The 23,597-nt window shown below is 35.4% G+C and overlaps 1 protein-coding gene across 14 annotated transcripts; it reads left to right on the top strand.

Moving 5' to 3' along the window:
• Positions 1-11,187: 11,187 nt before the first annotated feature.
• Positions 11,188-23,218, top strand: LOC112727341 (uncharacterized). 14 transcript variants are annotated; one of them, XM_025777048.3, is made up of 15 exons: positions 11,226-11,611; positions 12,041-12,114; positions 12,216-12,738; positions 12,849-13,023; positions 13,176-13,259; positions 13,350-13,591; positions 13,689-13,908; positions 17,069-17,148; positions 17,264-17,348; positions 18,326-18,457; positions 18,556-18,669; positions 18,767-18,814; positions 20,289-20,373; positions 20,970-21,026; positions 22,820-23,218. In XM_025777048.3, the coding sequence occupies exons 3-15, from the start codon at positions 12,518-12,520 to the stop codon at positions 22,918-22,920; spliced, it is 1,644 nt and encodes a 547-aa protein (XP_025632833.1). In that variant the 5' UTR covers positions 11,226-11,611; positions 12,041-12,114; positions 12,216-12,517; the 3' UTR covers positions 22,921-23,218. The 14 variants fall into 14 exon arrangements, with proteins under 14 accessions (XP_025632832.1, XP_025632835.1, XP_025632833.1 ...); XM_025777052.3 differs by having other exon boundaries at positions 11,227-11,563; XM_072209198.1 differs by having other exon boundaries at positions 11,237-11,472; positions 12,213-12,738.
• Positions 23,219-23,597: the final 379 nt, after the last annotated feature.

Here is a 23,597-nt window from a genome sequence, read left to right as displayed (position 1 = left end):
GCTTTTATTTTTGTTTTTAAATTTTTATTAACTAACTATGAGTTCTCACCCCTCTCGCTTCAAGTTTGATTCCAATGTTATTGTTAGGAATGGAAACTATAATGAGAACAGGCATCAATGTTGAAAGAATCAAAGATGGGAGGAGCCACAAGGATTTGATCAACCCTCATGGCAACAACCACCTCCAATGGACTATCAACAACCATTCTGTGATGCATATCAAGGCAATGGCTATGGTGAGCAATCTTTTGATTATCAACAACCACCACCATATGCCTATGAACCCCCTCCTCAACATAACTTTGGACCACCAAACTCACAAGCCCCTTTCCGCCATTCACCTCCATATGACCCTAACCCTCAACCACCATACCAACCACCTTATGAGCCATATGAACCATATATAGAACCACCCCAATTCCAACCCAATTACTCACAAGAACCACCACTTCAATATTCACCATCTCCATATCCATCAATCCAAGAGCACTATGATCCTATTTATGAAAACCGAGTGCATCAAGAGACAAAGGATCGTTTCAAGAAAACAGTGGATCGATTTCATGCAACCATTCGTCAATTTGAGCAAGCGATAATTCAATTAGCTTCCCGACGTTCGAACACTCAAGGAACCCCCATGGCTTCATGTGGACAATCTAATGAAGAACGTAGCATGAAGGAGATACTAGAAACTCCAGTGAACAGTACGGAGCATGACTTTGTACTGGAACAAGTGGAGGAAGCCGGAATTATTGAAGAAGAAGAAGTGGTTGAAGACTTAGGAGATGCAGAACCTCCATGGGAAAGTCCAGTCATAGAACCCCCTTCCAAGATGTTTGAAATTGATGCTGAGGAGGGTGTACAACCTCCAAGGCATATCACAGTCGAAGACTTGGAAGAGGTTGATCAAGTGATGGAGATTCAAGAAGAAGAAGCACAACCTCCCATGCCCTTGGAAAGCAATGAAGAGGAGATTGAATTAGAAGAGAGCTGCCAAGAGGAAGAGGTTGAAATTGAAGAAGCTTGCAAAGAGGTAGTAGTTATCAGAAAAGAGCACAAGGGAGTGGAGCTTGCAATTCCATTAAAGATGCCTCCCCCTAAGTTGCCATCATCCTTCACAACATTCAAGTGGGTAAAATTCATATCCCTTAGCTTTATAACCCCACTTGAATATGGGCTACTGGAGACGGATGGTCAACTTAGAGCTCTTTATGATATTAAGAGTAAGAGGAAGATGACCAGTGGGAAGAATTGTCCTGCAAGGTTCATCATGGTTGGTTGGTATAAAGCTCAACTGAATGGGTCTAGGAAGATGTTTGGTCACTGCAGTGAGAATTCAGATCACCTTTTACCCGGCTGAAAAAATGCAGATCGAGACAAAAACGGGTGTAAAAGTAAAGTTTGGGATCCTGGAATCTGTTCTGGCATTTGTCACCCCGGGAGCCTAAGAATCTGTTTGAAGCTTCTTAAGGGCTTTACATGCTTAGTTTGGGACCCCGGAGGCTACTGGAAATACAAACATTGGTGGGGATTCCTGGATCAGTACAAGCACAAGCCACCATAGCAGGAATCTCATCAAATGTCCAACTTAAGGACTATAACTAAAAGTGCTAGGTGGGAGACAACCCACCATGGTATGATCGTTCTTTTTCAATTTTATTTCATGTTGTTTATTTTTATTTTATTTTATTTTCATTGAACCTGGAATCATGCATAGCATTCACATTAAGCACTGCATTTGCATCTGCATATTGCATTAAAAAAATAAAAAAAATGGAAAAATACGCACGCGACGCGGCAGCGTCGCTGATGCGTCCGCGTCACCAGTGCAATGGGTAGAAAAGAAAACGAACAAAAAGTCACGCGAGAGCGTGGCTGGAGGCGTGCCAATGGCACAAATCGTCCCACGCGACCGCGTGCCCCACGCGGCCGCGTGACCAAGATTTCGACGTCAAAGTGGTGCACACCCGAAAGTTGTGCGAGAGTGGTGTTGAACACATAATCCTTCCCACGCGGCCGCGTGACCCACGCGACCGCGTCATATTCCTTTAAATCCTACTCACGCGATTGCATGCCCCATGCGATCGCGTCACTTAAAATTTGGCACTAATAAGATTTTGAACAGAGAGTTGTGCGAGCGCGAGGCTGCACTCGCGCCACTAGCACAAATCGAGTCACGCGATCGCATGACCCACGCGTCCGCATCGCTTGACCTTATTGCACACCACGCGGCCGCGTCACCCACGCGACCGCGTCGCCAGCGTCGCACACCTTAACCTAATATGCCAAAATATTTTATCTTCCCCAATCCTAATTTTTCCTCCCTCCTTTCTTACTTACTTCTTTTTCCCTTCGTTCCCTTCTCATTCTTCTTATCTTTTATTTTCTTTTGCTTACTTGCATACTTTCATTCATTGCACTATTTTCATTAGTGTTGGAATTTTATTTGGGTCATTGTGGATTGTTGCATAATTATTTGACAATAATATATTACTTTTTAAAGGATGCTTGCATGTTCAATTTAATACTTTCAAATAGCTTATTTACTATGCATGCTATGTGTTTGTGAAAAATCCCATATGGCATTATGCACTTCTCTATTTTACTTTATACTATTCAATGCTTGCTTTTCATAAACTCCCTTTACTATTGTATTAATTGAAATTAATTGTCAATACAAACATGATGGTTTGTTACGAGTAATGCTTGATCTATGCTACTCATGCCCTTTGCCGGCATGCCAATAAACACCTTGCATTCACTTGTCCTTATATGCACTAGCTATTTTCCATTGATGGCTTTTCACATGTACTCGCGAGCATGTGTTAATGTTAGTTATATCTTAATGTGCATCCATCACCACCTTTTCCGTTCTCTTCCTTGCTATATATATCTCTTTGAATTTAATTTACTTTCTCTTCCCTTTTTCAGGATGGCCACCAAGAAAGGAAAAGAGAAAGCCATTTCCAAATCAACAGCAAGGAAAGGAACAAAAAGAGCCCCAACTGAGGAACCACAACCCCCATCCACTTGCACATCTTAGCATGCACCGAGGACGGTGCAATCTTTAAGTGTGGGGAGGTCGATACCGATTTCCATGGTTAGTTATTTCCTATTTCAACACCAATGTTAATTTGTTCATTGTTGCATCTGCATATTTGATTGCATGTTTATTTGATTTTGTGCATTTAGTTACTACTTGGTTAAAGTAATAAAATTCTTTTTAGGACCCTATTTTTGAAAAATTTCACTAATTTAAAATGAAAATTTTTGTGTTAAACTTGTTTGAAGTTGTATTTGGAACATGGTTTTTGAGCCAAAGAACACACAACCTGTGAGACTTTGAGCTTATTTACATGGTTACATTATTTAACCATAAATTTTTATTCTTGTATGTTTCCTTCCCTATGATTGTAATCTATATTTTGTTCCAATCTATATGTCCATTATTTAGTGTATTTACATGCTTGCATATGATTGAAGCCATTGTTTGATTCTAGCTCACTTATCCCAAATTAGCCTACCTTTTACATCACCCTTGTTAGCCCCCTTGAGCTTCTAAATCCCTCCTTGTTTTAATAACCACATTACTAGCCTTAAGCAGAAAAACAAAATAAAAATTCCAAGTTGAATCCTTGGTTAGCTTAAGATAGAAATTGTGTATTGTTTAAGTGTGGGGAACCTTATGGGAACATGGATGATAAAAACAAAGGTAGAAAATTAAAAAGAATAAAGACATTTCAAAATAAAAGTTTTGGGAAGCATGCTCATGTAAAATCAAAATAATCAAATTACCATGTGCATTGAAAAAAAAAATATTAAGTAATTAAATAAGGGGATACAAAAAAAAATAGTGGTTCTTTTTAATATATATATATATATATATATGTTACCCCAAATGCAAAATAAAAAGAACCAATGCACATGGGACAAAATTCAAAAGAAAAAAAAAATAAGTTTGATACATGAGTATGTAATACAAAAGTGGGAAAATTTGGGTAGCTAAGTATAATTTTAATAGAGTATGTATATGTTAGGTGAGATCTTAGACTACTCAAGGATTCACTTCACTAGCTCACTTAGCCTTATATATATATCCTCACCCTTACCTTGGCCCCATTACAACCTTGAAAAGACCTCATGATGTTTGCATTGGTACATTAAATATTTGTTGATTGGTTAGATGAAGAACAAAGTTTAGAAAGCATGACTAGAGAAGAGTAGAGTGATTAACCCTATACACTTGAGAGATTAGAGTGCATATACACTTCCTGTAAGGGTTCAGTGCTTAATTCTATGTTCCCTGCTTTCATGAGCTATCTTCATACAAGTTTACTTATTTTTACTGTATAATTTTAATTAGTGAAATTTGATTTATGTTTGTCTTGGGGGAACTTATTATTTTTAACCAAGTAGGTAGGAACATTTTTTGCATGTAGTTGCATTCATATAGATAGGTTGCATTTCATACATCCTACCATTCCTCTTCATCTTTATAGTTCTCTTAAGCTTAGCATGAGGACATGCTAGTGTTTAAGTGTGGGGAGGTTGATAAACCACTATTTTATGGTTTATCTTGTGCTCAATTGAGTGGTTTTCATCAACTCTTTACCCACTTATTCATACTATGTGCATGGTTTTACATTTGCCTTCCTAATTATGTACTTTGATTGAAAACATGTTTCTTTGGACTTATATTTGCTAATATTAATCCTCTCTTATTACCATTAGATGCCTTGATATGTGTGTTAAGTTTTTTCAGAGATTATAGGGCAGGAATGGCTCAGAGGATGGAAAGGAAGCATGCAAAAGTGGAAGGAATACAATAAGTTGGAGAAATTGCTAAGCTGTCTAGCCTAACCTCTTTGCACTCAAACGGCTATAACTTTAGCTACAGAGGTCCAAATGACGCGGTTCTAGTTGCGTTGGAAAGCTAACGTCCGGGGCTTCGATTTGATATATAATTTGCTATAGTTGTCCCGACGCCAGGCGACGCGAACGCGTGGGTCACGCGGACGCGTGACCTGGCCAACACCCAATCCGCGCGGCCGCATGGACGACGCGGCCGCGTCACCTTTCCGCGACCTGAACGTAACAGAAATCACAGGGGGTGATTTCTGGGCTGCTTTTGACCCAGTTTTCAGCCCATAACATACAGATTAGAGGCTATAAAGTGGGGGAATGCATCCATTCATGAGGAGCTTTCACATTCACAATTTTAGGAGTAGATGTAGTTTTTTAGAGAGAGAGGTTCTCTCCTCTCTCTTAGGATTAGGATTTAGGACTTCTCTTAGTTTTAGGAGTGACTCTCAATCCCAGGTTCAATGTCCCTTTCTATTTACTTTCGCTTCTATTTTTATTGACTCTAATGCTTTTATTTGTATTTGGTTTATGTTGCCCAATTGGCTTATGAACTTTTCCATGTTAGATTTTACTGCTTTGAATGTATTTTATTTGAGGTATTCCAGATATTTATGATTTTAATTTAGCTTTCTACATTCTTGGCTTTGGTTAAAAAATTAGTAACTCAGGAGTTATCTTAACTCAACATAAGTGATAATTGTTATCTTTGCTAATTGAACTGAACTTCAATAATCCCAATCTTTCCTTAGGGATTAACTAGGATTTGAAAATCAAACTAATTAGTCACTTGACCTTCCCTTGCTCTAGTAAAGGTTAACTAAGTGGAATCAAGAGTCAATTTTTATTATTGTTGATAAGGATAACTGGGCTAGGACTTCCAATTTCTCATACCTTGCCAAAAGTTTATTTTACAGTTATTTATTTATTTTAATTGCAATTTAAATTACTTGCTCCCTATTCTCAAAACCCCAAATTTACAATCTCCATAACCAATAATAAGAACATAGTTCCCTGTAATTCCTTGAGAAGACGACCCGAGGTTTAAATACTCGGTTATCAATTTTAAAGGGGTTTGTTACTTGTGACAACCAAAACGTTTATATGAAAGAACTTTTGAAGGTTTATAAACTATACTTGCAACGAGGATTTATCTGCAAATTTCTAGACCACACAAAAGTTCTCTCATCAATTTTCTACGGTGAAGTTTCTACACCTCATAGATTAAGGTGAGGAGCTCTGCTGTTCTTCATGAATTAATGCAAGTACTATTGTTTTTCTTTCAATTCACGCCTACTTCTTCTCCAATATATACTCTTGTACTTAATTCAGTTAAGTCAGAATGAAAGGGTGACCCGTGACAATCACCCAATATCTTCGTTACTCGCTTAGCCAAGATCCGCGTGCCTGACAACCACAAGCGGTCTACATGATGTTCAACGTAGTCATTGGACGACAGCCGAAATATATTCTCTTGGGTATCTAATAAACGGGCCGAGTTCATGAGATTAGTATCTTCGTGGTATAGGCTAGAACCATTGGTAGCATTCCTGAGATCCGAAAAGTCTAAACCTTGTCTGTGGTATTCCGAGTAGGATATGGGAAGGGATGACTGTGACGAGCTTCAAACTTGCGAATGTTGGACACAGTGACAGTGTGCAAAAGGATAGAGAGATCCTATTCCGACGCTAGTGGGAACCGACAAATGATTAGCTGTGCGGTAGCTGTACCTGGTATTTTTCATCCGAGACGAGAAATCTGACAGTTGATTAGCCGTGCAGAGATCATACCTGGTATTTTTCATCCGAGAGGATCATACAGCTTGCCATGGAAGGGAGCACGCATGATTTGAAGAAGACAATAGAAAAGCAGAGGTTCAGAAACAACAAAGCATCTCCAAACGCTTATCTGAAATTTCCACTAATGAATTACATAAGTATCTTTATTTTATTTTTTGTTTTAATTATCTTTTAATTATCAAAACCTCATAACCATTTGAATCCGCCTGACTAAGATTTATAGGATGACCATAGCTTGCTTCAAGATGACAATCTCCGTGGGATCGACCTTTACTCACGTAAGGTATTACTTGGACGACCTAGTGCACTTGCTGGTTAGTTGTGCGGAGTTGTGAAAAGTGTGAATCACAATTTCGCATACCAATAGCCGCCAAGTCAGGAGTATTCTAAGGTTGAGCTTGTGGCTGTTATGGTTGAGAAGATTGAAACTGGCGGTTATTAAAATTATTCTGATTAAAATCAACTTGGGAATTATTAAAATTTTGCTGCCTCTGAGGTTGATCTCTCCACCCAAAGTTGGGTGATTTTTTCACCCTCGATTAAAGGTCTTTGAATATGGATCATTATTGGGGTTTCTAGGAACATTCCTCATAAAATTAACCTGTTTAGGAGGCACTGAGCATAATCATAGGTCTCACCTTAGGTATAGCCACCACTCATGTCATAGGAGGCATCTTGAGGAGCATTTTGAGTATTGACAGCAGAGACTTGCATCCCACTCAATTGTCGAGACAAAAGTTTGTTCTTAGCAAGAATAGCATCTCCAGCATCTAACTCCATAACTCCTTTCTTCACAGAAGACCTCTCAGAAGAGTATAAATATTGGTTGTTAGCAACCATCTCAATCAATTCATTAGCCTCTTCAGGAATCTTCTTCATGTGCAGAGATCCACCTGCAGAATTATTCTAAGACATTTTAGCCATATCAAAAAGTCCATCATAAAAAATCTGCAACTGGATCTAGTCTGAGAACATATCCAGATGACACTTCTTAATTATCAACTTGTATCTCTCCCAGGCTTCATAGAGGGATTCACCATCTCTCTGCCTGAAAGTCTAAACATCCGTCCTCAGCTTAGTCAGCTTCTAAGGAGGAAAGAACTTGGTCAAAAATTTGTTGATCACCTTATCCCAAGTATCTAAGCTCTCCTTGAGTTAAGTGTCAAGACACTGCTTTGCTCTATCCCTCACAGAAAATGGGAAGAGAAGTAACTTGTAGACATCGGGATTCACTCATTAGTCTTCACAGTATCATAGATCTGCAAGAAATTTGAGATAAACAAGTTTGGGTCTTCCTATAGGAGTCCATGAAACTGACAGTTCTGTTGCACTAGAGTGATTAACTGAGACTTCAGCTCAAAGTTATTTGCACCTACAGGAGGTACCACAATACTATTCCCATAGAAATCCAGGCTAGGTGTGGTGTATATGAGCCAAAGGTCCTCCTAGGTTGCCCGTTTGCATTTGGATTAACAACATTTGCATTAACCGCATTGTTGTTGTTAGAATCCATGGTGAACTCTTCAGCTTTCTCCTCAAGATTATCTCTGAGATTCTCACCGGCTTTGTAAGCTCTAGCTTGTTGTAAACGCCTTCTCAACATCCATTCAATCTCAGGATCAAATTTGTTCATGTTCCTGCTTATAAACAAACAGAAAATAAGAAAAAGTGAGAATCTCTATGTCAGAGTGCAGAGAATTCCCAATGAGGCAACCTAAGTAAAAAAAATAAAATGAACTAAACTAAACAAATAGAGCAAAAAATTCAAAAATTGCGAAGTAACAATGAAAAAAACTTCGAAATTTATATATAAAAAATTAAACATGGAAAATAAAATAAAATAACTAGGGGACACCAAACTTAATTTCATAAATTAAGGAAAAATAATTGCTAAAATTTTGGAAAATTAAAGGCAAGAATTAAATAAAACTAAAGCAAAAATATCTAATCTAAGCAATCAAATAACTAGTAGTTATTAATTACAGTCAATCCCTGGCAACGGCGCCAAAAACTTGGTGCGAAATTCAAAGTCCACAAACTAACCGGCAAGTGCCCCGAGTTGTACCAAATAATACCTCAGGTGAGTGAGGGTTGATCCCATGACGATTGATGGATCAAGCAACAATGATTGAGTGATTTACTTAGTCAGACAAGCAAAAAATGGTGTTTGAGAGTTCAATTGCATTAAACAGTAAAATCAGAGAATCAGAAAGTAAACAATAAACGTGTTGTGAAGATTATATGAGAGAACAGTTAAGGTTTCGGAGTTATTTATCTTCCGAATTAACTTTTCTTACCAACTATTTTAGTCATGCAAGATCCAATTCATGGAAAACTATATGTGACTAAACCCTCCTTAGTAATTTAGTCTCATATAACCTAGTTAACCGCCAATTCCTTGGTCACTTAAGTTTAATTAGAGAGTTAAGTTCAATTCTAGTTTATATACCAGAAAAATTCTAATTATCCAAATATAAGAGAATTATATGTCACGTATCCCTTTAAGTATAGATAATAGTGATTTAGGAGAAATTATTTTCAAGCTGTTGTTCAAGTAAATTACTTTTCCAAGATTTAGCAAGAACACAATTAGAATAAGGGTTATTCTTCCGATCTACCCAAATCCTTAAGATGAAGAGTGAAAACAAATTCTTGAAATTGAAATCAATACATTAATTAAAATAGAAGAGTATTAGTATTAATTCATAGAATAAATAGAGCTCCTAACCTTAACAGTGGAGGTTTAGTTGCTTATGGCTCTAAGAGAAAACTAGGGTTCTAAAAACTGTAAAGTGCAGAATGAGGTGCGTAAGAGAGAAAAGAGTCCGAAGGGCTGAATCTTTTTTCTTTTATATCAAATCCTAATAAATGTAAAATATATTTTCTAAAGCTAAATAATATCTTTTCTTATTGTAAAATAAAATAAAGTTTAATCAAAATTAATAAAAATATCTCGTGCTGGCTTTTTTGGGGACGAATGGAGACCACCTTGCTCTCTAAGGTTGGCGTCAAACTTGGGTTGGGCCAAATTTGGCACCACTTCAACCACATGCAATCTCAATGTTCTTCATCCTGGCGCCAAACTTGGAAAATCCCAAATTTGGCGCCATCAAAGCAGTGAATTCTTGGAGATTATAGTGAGTATGGAGCCAAACTTGGAAAATCCCAAGTTTGGTGCTACTAAGGCCATATGCAATGGATGCTTGTAATGATCATGGCGCCAAACTTGAGGAATGCCAAGTTTGGCGCCACCTCCTGGGTTTGCCATGGCTTCGTTTCTTCCTTTTAAACTTTGTCAAATCCGCTCGAATGCTACCTGAAATAAATCAAATTTCACATAACTCAAAATAGCATTCATAGTGGCTTAAAGTACTTAAATCTTGATTAAACTTAACAAATTCAATTGCAAATTCATTAAAAAATAAGAAAGATGCTCACGTATTAGGGCACTGCCACGTGGCTGACGTCCCTGCTTCATCACGCCCCCCGCATGTTGGTCGAGCTCTGCCACGTCGCCGACGACCCTACTTCATCATGCCTCTTGCGTGTTAAAAGGCTATTCCATAAACCAGCAAAACACTTACCAATGTCAATAATAAGCAAAAACACAACTCTACTTTTCATATTAAAAATAAATTTTGACGAGAATTAATGATTTATCAAATTATCATACAATTGCATCAACATCATATCTATTAATTAGATTTTTACCTTTTCAAATTAATTGTTTTTATTTGTTTATGATTAGTAAAATAATTATTAAATTTACTTAAAAATATAACTAATTAATATAAAAAAATTATTATTTTAAATATTATTTTTTGTTTTATTAATTTTAAATTTTTTTATCCCTTTCTCAATTTAATAGTAGAAGTTATAATAAGTAAAATTTAACTAATGCTTTCATAAAATAAGAGATACACTAATTTCATTTTACTTTGATTATAAATTATCATTTTTTTTGATAAAATGAATTTAGTCTCATTTCTTTTTTAAGAAAGTATTAATTATATTTTACTTATTATAACTTCTACTGTTAAACAGAAAAGGGGTTAAAAATTTAAAAAAATTAATAATAATAAACTACAATGTTTAAATTAATATTACTTTTCCTTTGATTATTTCTATTTTTAATTAAATTTAATAATTATTTTACTAATTATAAACAAATAAAATAAATTACTTTATAATGGTAAAAATATAATTAACAAATATGATGCAGATACAATTATAAAATAATTTGTGAAGTTGTCACTTATCATAAAAGTAATTAAATTTTTTAGTTTATTTTTGCTGGCAATAAATTAAATATAAGAACAGAGAGATAAAATCAATCATATTTTCGCTAGCATAATCATAATCGTCTAAATTTAATTTTTGCAGTATCTAACTGCGAAAATGTCAATAAATACATAAATCGATAAATATCTTTGTATTTTGATTTAAATCAGTAAATAAAATTTTTTATTTAAATATAAAAATTTTAAAAACCGTATCACTATTTTTTAAGGTAAGAAACTCTAGTAGTAGCATAATTAATAAGAAAAGAGTAGAAGCTAAAATATAGAGGATGACTCCAATATTGCTACGTGATTCCTCAAAAGTCTTCCTTATTATTTTAGAGTGGTTTCCAACTCAACACAAAATCAAAATCTGAAGAAAAGGAAAAAGTTGGGGAAAAAAACCAAACGCAAAGCCAGCGAATGGAAACGAAGCATCCCATTCAAAGTCACGGTCACATCATCTTCTAACACCAAAAGCTAATGTGCTTCTCTAGTCTTCTACTACTACCGTTCGCCGTTAATCACGCCGTGTACTTCTCTCTCTCTCTCTCTCTCTCGCTACCATTCACCAACGACTCCTATCAACATCTTTCTCTACTTCAGATTCGTCTGAAATTCAAGGTTTTTGGAACACTTTGTTCTTAAGTTCAAATTTCTAGTTGACTGCTTGTAAGTTTTTTTTTTTTTAAATATAATTTTTTTACTTTAATTCGGATTACAAGTATCTTTAATTTTGTTTATATTTGTTTATTTATTGTTGGGTTTTTGATTCAATAGTGAGACATGTGGGGAAAGAAAAGAAAGAAAAAAGATTTTTTTTTTTATTTTTTGTTGTTGGTGATTCAGCACTGTAGCTTTACAAATGTTGAAAGTTTGACCATCTTCCTTGATGCTCAGATGAGTGATTTTGATGAGTGTATATGAAGAAATATTGATTTTTTGAATTGTGCTTTTTGAACTGTTTCAACTTTCAAGCATTGCTAATATGAAGGATGAGAAGGTTTTGAAATCTTTCTATGCAAGATGAGGATCTTGGCAGATTTGGTTTACATTTCTTAATTCCGTGACTGATTTTGTTTCCGCTTTTGATATGTTCAGGTTTAGTTAGTGCAGTTGTGCTTGACGTTGGATTCTGAATTATGATTAGGATTAGGATTAGGATTTACCACTTGGTATTCTTCATTTCTTCATTCTCCTAAGTCATAACAAATGAAGTAAGTAATCAACCCCTAATATGTTTTTTTTTCTTCGTTGTATTTTCTTTTATTAGCAGGCAAATGATGCTTCCAATTCAATGAAATTCTGGGGAGTAGTTGAATGCTCTGTCTCTGTGTTGAGGTTTTGCTTTTGATCAGCTAAAAACAATGATGTGAAAGTTTGCTAATTGGTTATTGCCGGTTATTGTGCTTGGACAGAAGTAGTGGTTATCCATGTTAAAATCTTGTGGTGAACAGCGACGCCTTGATTTTCAAGTCTGCTAAAATGAGATCCTTGTGTTGCAAAACTTTTTAGTCTCTAGCATTTGGTGTATAGAATATATAAAGCGACAGCTTAACTTAAGCATTGACGAAGAAAATGGAAAATACAAGGCGATGGTTTAGTAAGTTCAATTCAAAGGACAAAATGAAGTCTTCAAAAAATAAGGAAACTGTAGGAATGACAAAAGAAGGATCCAAACCCCCAACAAATGAAGAGGCACCTTCAAAAGTAACGAAACAGAAAGTTGAAGCAGCAAAGCAGTACATAGAAAACCATTATAAGAAGCAGATGCAGAACCTACAGGAAAGGAAGGAAAGGTATCTATAAATATGTATTTTAGGCAATCTAATGTTACTATTGGTGCATATCGAAATCTTGTTGCAAGTTTCTTTGGTGATTTAACGTGAAAATACATTATTCTTGGCAGACGTAATATGCTAGAGAAAAAGTTGGCTGATGCTGAAGTCTCTGAGGAAGAGCAGAGCAACTTGCTTAAGTATTTGGAAAAAAAAGAGACAGAATACATGCGGCTTCAGAGGCATAAGATGGGGACTGATGACTTTGAGCCCCTCACTATGATTGGGAAGGGTGCTTTTGGAGAGGTATAGTCTACCTTTATTGCATCCAAGTAAAACTTCCTCCTTACTTTAATGATTTTATACCAACAGAGTCTTTGTTTTGCACCATTAGCTCTTTGACATAGTTCTTTGGGACAGTTATGTTTACAGTTTTTCAATTTTTCATCCTTTTATAGGTCAGAGTCTGCCGGGAGAAGGCAACTGGTCATGTATATGCTATGAAGAAGCTTAAAAAATCAGAGATGCTTCGCAGAGGCCAAGTATTGAAATCATCACATTGTTAAAGTACATGTTGTGTTCATAAACGTATTGCACAATGTAAAAATGTGTATTTTCTTAATGTTTTCTAGGTTGAACATGTGAAAGCTGAGAGGAACCTACTTGCAGAAGTTGACAGCAATTGCATTGTAAAACTGTATTGTTCCTTTCAAGATGAAGAGAATTTATATCTGATCATGGAATATCTTCCTGGTGGAGATATGATGACATTGCTGATGCGGAAAGATATTCTGACAGAGGATGAGGCCAGGTTCTATGTTGGGGAGACTGTACTAGCCATAGAGTCAATTCATAAACATAATTATATTCATAGGTAAACTGTAGCAGTACACAATAGCTTTTAGTGAGAAAATGTAACATGGACCAGAGATACTTATGTTATAGTTGTCTCTGATTTGTATGCATTTCAGAGATATCAAGCCTGACAATTTGCTGCTGGATAGAAATGGTCACATGAAATTATCAGATTTTGGTTTATGTAAACCACTAGACTGCAGTAGTCTTCAAGAAAAGGACTTCTCTATTGGTGTTAACAGAAGTGGAACCCTCCAGAGTGACGGACGTCCAACAGCTCCCAGACGAACACAACAGGAGCAATTGCAGCATTGGCAGAAAAATCGGCGAATGCTTGTAAGTCACTTGGTAACATTGTATGTTAGGCTATATCTGTATTATAAGTCACTTGGTATAGATGGTCTGAAGCCTAAGGATTGCATTGTGCAATTGACAATCAACATAAGCAATATGCTATGTGGCTCGACTGTAGAATCATACGAGCAAGAACTGCTGCATCAATGACCAAGTGCAGTAAAGGTTAGGCTAGGATTCTCTTATTTCTGTGAATGGATGTGACTAAAAGAAGTTAGTTCATGAGAGTATGATACATTTGGTTATTTGGAACGTAGGCACACTTTTAATAAATCAATAGATGGGATGGCTAAGAAATTATATACTTCAGGGTTTAAACTTTGATACCCCAGTAGGGTAAAATATAGAAATAAAGTAGGCATAATAATAGGGATAGGCTAGAGAATGTAAGTTAGAGAAAATAGAAAAATGGTATAATCTGAATGTGATATGGTAAGGTGATGAATGAGCAATGAGATATAAATGTAGTGTGAGAGTTGGGTGCCTTTACAGTTGCAATGCAAACTATAAGAGATTGGTAAATGGTAATTCTAGGAATTCTAGGCTTGTTAGGTAATTCTGTTACTCCTAGCTAACTATGATAGCTATCACATCAGGAAGAGATCCTGACCGATGCTACACACATGCTGTAAGTCCTATACTTAGAGTTTTCCCTTAGCCAACAGAAACTTCACATTTGAGACTGCCTTTTGTAAGCCGATTAAGTAGCTGTTCAAACAATGGGATATGTGCAATACTGCAATTAACAGTTTACATTGCATGATGTTCTCTTACAACAAATAGGCTGATTCCAAATGTTTGGTTCTAGAGTGCAGAACTAGGTTGTGGGAGAGCATAGCCATGCTTAAATTATTACAGTAGACAATTGGTCTTGGTAAGGAACTCTTTATGATGGTATTGGAGCCTAATGATTTCACCTATAACATTAGATAAGTTTGATACTTGGCCTCTTTGTAGGACCAAGCCACCCAAGGTTGCTTCTTGGACCTAAAAGATATATGATTTGATAAAGGAAAACACAAGCATTCAATATCGACTTTCTGTAACCAACTTCTGATTCCCAATCAACCTAAAAAAGAGCTTCTTAGGCCCAGATGTTGCACTCCACATACCTGCAATATTCCGTCTATCAAGCGGTAAAGTGTGGTGTTTTCCCTGGTGTCAGGTGTCACTATCATGTTTAGATAAATTTGAACCTGAAACCATAGAATTAGCATCCCCTTAGCCTTATCATCCTGCTTTTCATGAGAAGATCCTTAATGTGTTTCTGCTATGATATCAATAGGGATCCATCAGACAGCCTGTGAACTCAAGACCCAAAAGATACCGCAGATGGGCAAGATCTTAGAAAAAATTCAGCAGAACCCATGACAACGTGATAAGAACCTACAGGGAATTGGGCTAGTTATAAGGGGCCTTAGTGGTAACTAATGGCTGAGCTGTCAGCGGTGAGTGGAAGAGTGATTTGAGCAGATTGGGTATATGATGCAGGGATGGTTATGTTCCATTTTGTGCAAGAATTGAGGTTTAGGCTTGGGAGAAACATTGAGCAATTCGAAGACGGGTTTACATGAAAAAGGGTTTCAAAGGGAAATGGGTTAACAGGAGTAGGAATCCTATTGGCAGTGGGAAGGACTGTAGCCACAGACGTATCCCAAATGGTGAGAGGCATGGCTGCCTGGGCAAGCAGGGTTAGCCCAGTTTCTGTTAAATGGAAGTGCTCCTTCAACCGTCCCAATTCGACAATGCATGTGCAGACAAATGAGATGGTGCATGATGCCATGAGTTTGAAAATATCTAGTGAACGCCCAAAAATCATTTCCCCACATTCAAATTGTACGGATTTAATAGGAAAACCAAGTTGTATTTCAGCTGCTGCCATCCTGTAGGAAAGCATAAAATCGTGCATACTTCTTTAAGAAAATAAAACCATTTGAATAGAGAAAATGCATCAATGAAAGCAATGTGGTAGTACCTATAATTTGACTAGAAACCCCTGGTTAGGTACACAACAGGTCAATTAATTCTCATTTTATTAGAAATCGGTGTTTTACGTTGGTGGAGAATATGACGTACAACATGGTTATAAGCATGGAACTTTTGATGTCAAGATGACCCTCTAGAAATTCGATACATCATATTGATCTTTGCAGAAATTGTAGAATCAACATCAGAGTCAAAGCCAGTAAATGTAATTCCTGAACCAGGGAATTGAGAGGATGGAGTTGAGGAGATGTAGCAGAAATTGATTAAAGAGATACAGCCATTCTTTCCAAAGTGCCTTGCAGTAGGTCAGTAACCCCTGTGATTTGACAAGCAGTGAAGCAACATAAGTAGGAGGAATTATATGATGTAGATGTATAAAGGTTAGGAACTTAGGATATAGCAAAATAATTTTATACTTTGTAGTGGAATGGAATATTATTGTTTGCTATTAGTGCATATTCATCACAAGCAACTTAATTGCACTGCAAAATAAATTTTAGATGGATTTAAAGGACTTATTCAAAGCGGAACTTGATGAAAAAATGTTTTCACAACCTTGGGGGAGAGCCTTGGAGCAACAGTTGAGTTGTCTCCGTGTGACCTCAAGGTTATGAGTTCAAGCCGTGGAAACAGCCATGTAATTATCAGGTTAGGCTGCGTACATTACGCTCTTTGGGTGCAGTCCTTCCCTGGACCCTGCGTTAATGTGGGATGCTTGTGTACCGGGTTGCCCTTTTATAGTTTTCACAACCTTGACTGCATGGTTCATTGGTTTCTTGATTGCCATGGTTAAGCTCTTTAGGATATCTGACATGGTCTTTGAGATAACACAATGGGAACATCCTAGTAATAGTTCTAGTGGTGATGATGAAGATGCTGGTAGGTTTACATTTGAGGAATCACCAGTTTTTGTGACACTAGCAACAATTTTGCTGGTTAAAGTAACAGCCTATATATATTCCACAATAACTAATACATGCTTTTGGTTGTGTTTTTTTTTTATAATTCATATTGTGCATTTTCTAACGTTGGATTCTTTTGTGTAAATTTTGTGATCCCAAGTTTTTGCTTCTGGTTGTGAAACTCTCCCCCATAATTGTTGTGTGATGGTGAGTCTATTTAGCATTATGGAAAATTTCAATTTCTCTTACTGCAGGCTTATTCTACTGTTGGAACACCTGATTATATTGCTCCAGAAGTTCTGTTAAAGAAAGGATATGGCGTGGAATGTGATTGGTATTATAAAATATATATCTACATACTACTTTCCAAACTTCTCTCCGATTCCCTTGTGTTTCTTAACTTCTTATTCTTCCAATATATTATGATGCTATTTTGTCAATACTCACAGGTGGTCTCTGGGGGCCATAATGTATGAAATGCTTGTCGGGTATCCACCCTTTTATTCAGATGAACCAATGTCAACGTGTAGAAAGGTAATGCCTTGACGGCCTATTGGTGGATGGCCAATGCATCATGCATTGTATGACTCGAATTTTAGCACTTACATAGGAATTCTAAGTAACCTGAATTTTGTGAGTTTCTAAAAATAAAATCCTACAAAATGTACCCACAAAATATAAATTATCAGTTTCTCTAGATGAACTTGCCATTGATGTTTTGCTCAATCAATCTGTTACCTTTAACCATTTATTGTAGCTTAAGCTTTTAGGATCAACAGTTCATAAAATGAGAGCAAAACCCCTTTGACCAATTGGTCTAGAGTTCAATCTTCGTCATCTCCTATTCTATGTACAACTCCAATGTGATCTTGCATCAATGGGTTTTTGTCTTTAGATATATCTACTTTCTGCCCCTTTTTTTAACAACTCAAACTTATAGGAAAGATGTTTTATGGCTATAAGATTTTTTTTTTTTCTTTTGATAACATAAACTATAAGATTTATCACCCATTTGTGGAAACTTTGAAGACATTTACCTTGTTGTTTATGCTCGACATGCAAAGCAGTGTGTCCAACACTATATATGTCAATTCAGGATGCTGTGCTACACAAATCAATTACTGTTTGAATAAGATAAATATTTTTAAATTATCATATTGTATAGGTGTTTACAGAGTACTTCTAAAAGACATGCAGAACATGACTGCAGTTGGTAATGTCTTAAGATAAAACATATCTAACAGACTGCATGAAGTTCACGAAATGTTTGAATTATACACCAGGATTATTCAATCGTGGTTTATTTTCGTTAGTAATTTCTTGTTAAGTATTTCTTGATCATCCTTCTACTGCAACTTTTTGTATATTTTATGGTGTTAATGATATAGTTAGGTGAAGACATAATAATGACTTTTATATATCTATTCAACTATTTCTTCCATGGGCTTAACATGACATTTTTTGCCTTCAGCAATTCTAATCATCTGAATTTCCTACTTTGGAATATGCAGATAGTAAATTGGAGAACTCATTTAAAATTTCCTGAAGAAGCTAAACTCTCAGCAGAGGCAAAGGATCTTATTTGTAGACTCCTCTGTAATGTGGAACAGAGGCTTGGAACCAAAGGAGCTGACGAAATAAAGGTGTTGTGGTGTGTTCTTTTCTAAGTTGCATAATTGATAATTCAGTATCGGATATGTTTGCATAGTAAGTAACAAGTGGTTGGTCATTTTATATACAGGCTCACCCATGGTTCAAAGGTATTGAATGGGACAAATTGTACCAAATGAAAGCTGCTTTTATACCTGAGGTCAATGATGAATTAGATACTCAAAATTTTGAGAAGTTTGAAGAGGTATATTATATATCTTTATGCTCAATGATATGTAAAAGTTGCTTATTATATGTTGCTAGCAAGTGTTTTGCTTTCTTGATTTACTAATTTTGTGCAGGTGGACAAGCAAACTGAAACTTCATCAAAGGCTGGCCCATGGAGAAAGGTTGGTTCTTGTTATTCAAAATTCATAAGCAGTTTGTCTACAAGAGTCTAACTCATTTCTTTGGTGAATCTTATATGTTATGCAGTTGGATTTTTCGGGTTATTTATCAAAAGTTATTTCCAATTGCTCCTTTATATTTCTTTCAGCATAATATTCTGTAGGTTTGATTCGCCTTTTTGCCTATCATCTTTACAAAAGGTCTTAGTTTTTGCCTTTCTTCATTTTTAAAAGAGAGGTTTTCCTGAAGTTAAAAAAATTGAAAAACTAAGAGTTCAGTAGACATTTGTTGGTCAATCACTGAGTCTTTTATGACATTAATAAGAGATGTTGTTGTTGTTGCAATTCATCTTCCTTACATTATTTTTCTTCTACTTTTTAACGAGAGAAGAACCTAAACTCTTGATCCCTTGGCAGTTTCAACTTCTAAAACTTAAGTTTAGTTCCTGACTTGGTCTACTATAGACTTTTATTTGACTAACCAATTTAGAAGTCAAACTCCTTCAAAGGTTAAAATTTTGATTCTTTGGTTCAATGGCTATTCTTAATAGAGTTTCACATAAATGACATGTTCTTCATGTCACTTTTGGATTCAAATTGGCATCTCAATTCTATATTCTTTAATGGTAAGATGTCTTTGGGACATGCTTTTGGGATCTTTGGAGAGTCCTCTGTTTGACGAATTAGGATCAACATCTTTAATGACTATTAGAGATATAACTATTCATGTGCCTTCTCATATCAGTTTAAACTTTTGGGACAAGTGGTTTTATGACATGGTGTTAGAACTTCTATGATTAAAAAGTCTAGTGTTTGATCCATGTTGGCCCGAAAAAGAAAGAGTTTCAGTGTAAAGCAAATAAAAAAGAGAAAGAATGTCTATGCAAAATTCACGAAAATCCAAAAGAGGCTTTTGTGCGAGGGAGCATATTAGAGATATAACCATTCATGTGTTTCTTCCTATTAGATTAAGTTTTTGGAACAAGTGGTTTTATGATAATAGCAATGGCTCTATAGTATGGGAACCCTTATCCCCAATTTTTATTATCCTTCCCCTCATCTTAATGAAATATATATATATATATATATTAGTTAGCATAAAAAGGCATTACTAAAATAAAATTCCAATGTAAACAAAATGAACTAAAATTATAACCAAATTTACCTGTATTCCTCGGACATACCAAAATGTACTCAAAACAGCTTTCATGTGTTAAAAAGAAGTTCGGAATAATTAATCTTTGCGAAATAGTTTAATCACTGGATTACTTGACTAGATTAATTAGTTCTCTGTTTTCTGTGAATACTTTCATAATCATGCTTACAGCATAGTTTCAATAAAGGTAATTATTCGCAGTTGAATCAACTTGAAAGATATTGGAACTTGAAAGTGATGTGAACACAAATTCTGAATGTGGTTGCATATTGATTTGAAAATCATGTCTCCTTAATGCTTACAAGAGGAAATTTACTGCAGATGTTGCCATCTAAAGATGTCAACTTTGTTGGCTACACATATAAGAATTTCGAAATCGTGAAGGATCATGAACTACCTGGAATTGGTATGTACATATTAATCCTCTAAACTTACCCTCTCTTAGTAAAATTCTTTCCTTTGAAAAAAATAAGTATCATTATATTTTCAGAAACAAAACTTATCCTCTCTTAGTAAAATTCTTTCCTTTGAAAAAAATAAGTATCATTATATTTTCAGAAACAAAAAGTTAGTATTTTTCTTAAAAGGTTCCTCTTTAATTCATTATTTTATTGTACTATACAACAACAACAACAACAACAAAGCCTTGTCCCACTAGGTGGGGTCGGCTACATGAATCAAACGACGCCATTGTTTTATTGTACTATGATATTCTTTAATTTAGTTTGATTTAAAGGTCGTTTAATTGAGATTTCATGTATACAAATGCATTCTTGCATAGTCACTTATATGAGAAACAAATAATAATAGCCAGTTTAAAATCTGATTCATCAAGCAATTTTTATTCAACTACACTATGATTTCTCTGAAAATTCTGCTGGTTTAGCTTTCTATGCTGAAAAAGATATGGATATTTATGTAGGCATTGTTTTTTCAGTTTGTAATTGATTCATAATTGCACTTCTTTTTCACAATTAATTTGGGCATATGTTACTTTATCAGCTGAATTGAAGAAAAAGAACACAAAACCTAAAAGACCATCCATTAAAGCCTTGTTTGGTAAGAATATCCCTTTCTTTTTTCCCTTTTACTTTCCTATTCCTTGAAGATATTTCTCTTCTATAAAGTATAGATGGTTCACTATACTGATATCAATTGGTGCTCCATTGTAGAACTGTAAACAACTCTTCTCTACCTAGCATCACATGGTAGCACTTTGCATCTTAACAATCGTAATTTGAGGATATTAACTAACTAGCAATATATAAAATGAAAAAGAGAACAAGAAAAATATGAAAAAGAAAAGCTTGGTCATTTGAAATATAAAAGAAATCCTTTTCCTCCTAAAATTCCCATCTCCACATTTCTCAAGTTTTTTTTTTATCGTAAAATTAATGGGTTAATGCTCACTTTGATCTCTGTAGGTATACATGTGAGTCATTTTGGTCTATGTAGGTAAAGTGTCGAAATACTACCTAGAAATCATGAATCAAATTAGTAGTTCCTTAACATAAATGAAGTTAGTTCTTGAAGGGACCAATTTGACTCACTTGTTACCTACCGGCTAATTCGGACTATTTTGATTTATAAAAACCTGTACAGACCAAAGTAAACATTAATCCTAAAATTAATTATGGTCTTCGTAATTATTTATCTCTGATTTATGCGCATCCTATAATGTAAAGAGGTTGACTTAATTTTTTTTTTCAAAATATATTAGAGTAAATGGTCAAATTCTTCCCTGAAAACTTACTCATTCTCCAAATTGGTTCCCGAAAGATTTTTTAATCAACTTCGTTTTTCAAAGATTTTAAGTTGGTCGCATTAGTCCCTCCCTCACTTCCGTTGCTCATGGTGTCAAAGTTTGCTGATATGGCACTTTAAGTGATGCCACAACAGACATCTGACAATCCTAATTAAGTGCTAACATGATAAATTTATGAAATTAGATCAAATCAATTTTAATTTGAAAGAGGAATTTCAATGTCTCAAAGTCTTGCTCAATTGGGGTTGATTTGATCTAATTACATAAACTTAGCATGTTAACAGTCAATTAGCACAGCTAGGAGTATACTATGGTCAATATGGTGTCACTTAACGTGCCACAAGAAATTTTGACGTCGTCAAACAACGGAAATGACAAAAGGACTAATGTGACTAACTTAAAATCTTTGAAGGACGAATTTGATAAAAATATTTGAAGGACGAATTTGATTAAAAAATCTTTCGGGGATCAATTTGGAGAACGATTGATCTTTTCAGGAATGAAATTGACCATTTACTCAAATATATTTATTTCTCATATGCGGATAGGCACAAATATTTTTGTTTATCATTTAAGAATCATGCCAATAAGAAGCTATAATCGTAAAACATTTGGTGTGCTAAGCATTTAGTTTACCGGCTAGACTATTTTGTTATGGTGTATGATGACAAAGTTGACTGAGTTAGACCGCACCATATGATGCCGCAACTGAATTAAACGGGGCTTTTTGCATCACTTGATGGTTGTTTCTTTATGGAAGAATTTTTTTCAGCATCTTCCTTTATGAATGTTGGGTGTGTCCCGCAACCCTAGACCAATTTCGATTGACTAGATTTGTTGGGTTTGGTAGTAGAAACGATGCAAAACTTTTGTGGCACGGTGCAATTTCCACCACCATTTAAAGTATATGGTTGAAGTATAATGCTTTTTCAAATGTTCATAGCATGAATAACCTTTTCAGATGTGTTCATAAAGACATGTCAGTCTAATTCTCTAATTAAGTCCTAATCATGTGCCTCCAGGAGCATGCAAGCTAGTTTTGTGAACATTGTTCCATCGGCTTGATTAGTTTTATTGTTTAATACAGATGATGAATCAGCTATGGCTGCGAATCAACAGGCAAAGGGGAGCTTCTTAAACCTCTTACCTCCTCAAATGGAAGTTCCTGAGAAAAGTGGATCACAGTGAACTGTACTGATATTTTACTGGACTTGTGGATTGCCACTGATTGTTTTAATATTTTTTCACAATTCTTTTTCAGCTTGCCGTTCAGAGTTTAGTTTCGGAAGCAAAAGTGTTTGGCTAACTGGAATACGCTTCTGTAGAAAAAAACTTAAATTTGTATATTCTTTGGTTCACCTTTTGTGAAAGCTGATATGTTAAAGTATTCAACTTATTTCTTGTAATTAATGTTACTGATACAAGTGTTGATAAGGATGTACAAATTTTCATAAACTGAAACAACCATTACTCCGTTCACTTCAAACCATTGTCCCAACTAACTCATTACAGTTTGCTTCAAACAGAATAGTTACTCTCTTCTACAATACAAGATGTCAAGTTTCGAAAAGGAAACAATAGAAGGTAAAACCATCACACCGGAGAACACCGGAGAATAGAGAGCAGCATATTCAAGACTGATTGTATTAACTTGGTTGGGAAGATTATCTCGAACCCGGAGCTCCCATTCAAGATCATCAAAAACACATTGCTTGGAATATAGGGCAATCTAGAAGGCATATGAATTTCTGCAGTAGAAAGAAATAAAATTTTAGTCAGCATCAAAGATATGGGAAAAAGGGTTACAAATACTAAATGGAGGACCTAGGAGCATAAGGGGACAAATTCTCAATCTTCAAATATGG

The sequence above is a fragment of the Arachis hypogaea genome, chromosome 12 (genome assembly GCF_003086295.3).
Source record: "Arachis hypogaea cultivar Tifrunner chromosome 12, arahy.Tifrunner.gnm2.J5K5, whole genome shotgun sequence".
Classification (NCBI taxonomy): Eukaryota; Viridiplantae; Streptophyta; class Magnoliopsida; order Fabales; family Fabaceae; genus Arachis; species Arachis hypogaea.
Note: the sequence above shows the minus strand (reverse complement) of the source record. Positions and strands in the feature narration are given on the sequence as shown.

What these genes read in the sequence shown, in the direction of transcription:
- LOC112727341 (XM_025777047.3), top strand. Translation starts at nt 12,518, where the DNA reads ATGGAAAATACAAGGCGATGGTTTAGTAAGTTCAATTCAAAGGACAAA. An exon ending in AGATGCTTCGCAGAGGCCAA is followed by an intron (nt 13,260 to 13,349) that starts GTATTGAAATCA and finishes AATGTTTTCTAG; the next exon opens with GTTGAACATGTGAAAGCTGA. An exon ending in ATTTTGAGAAGTTTGAAGAG is followed by an intron (nt 18,670 to 18,766) that starts GTATATTATATA and finishes AATTTTGTGCAG; the next exon opens with GTGGACAAGCAAACTGAAAC.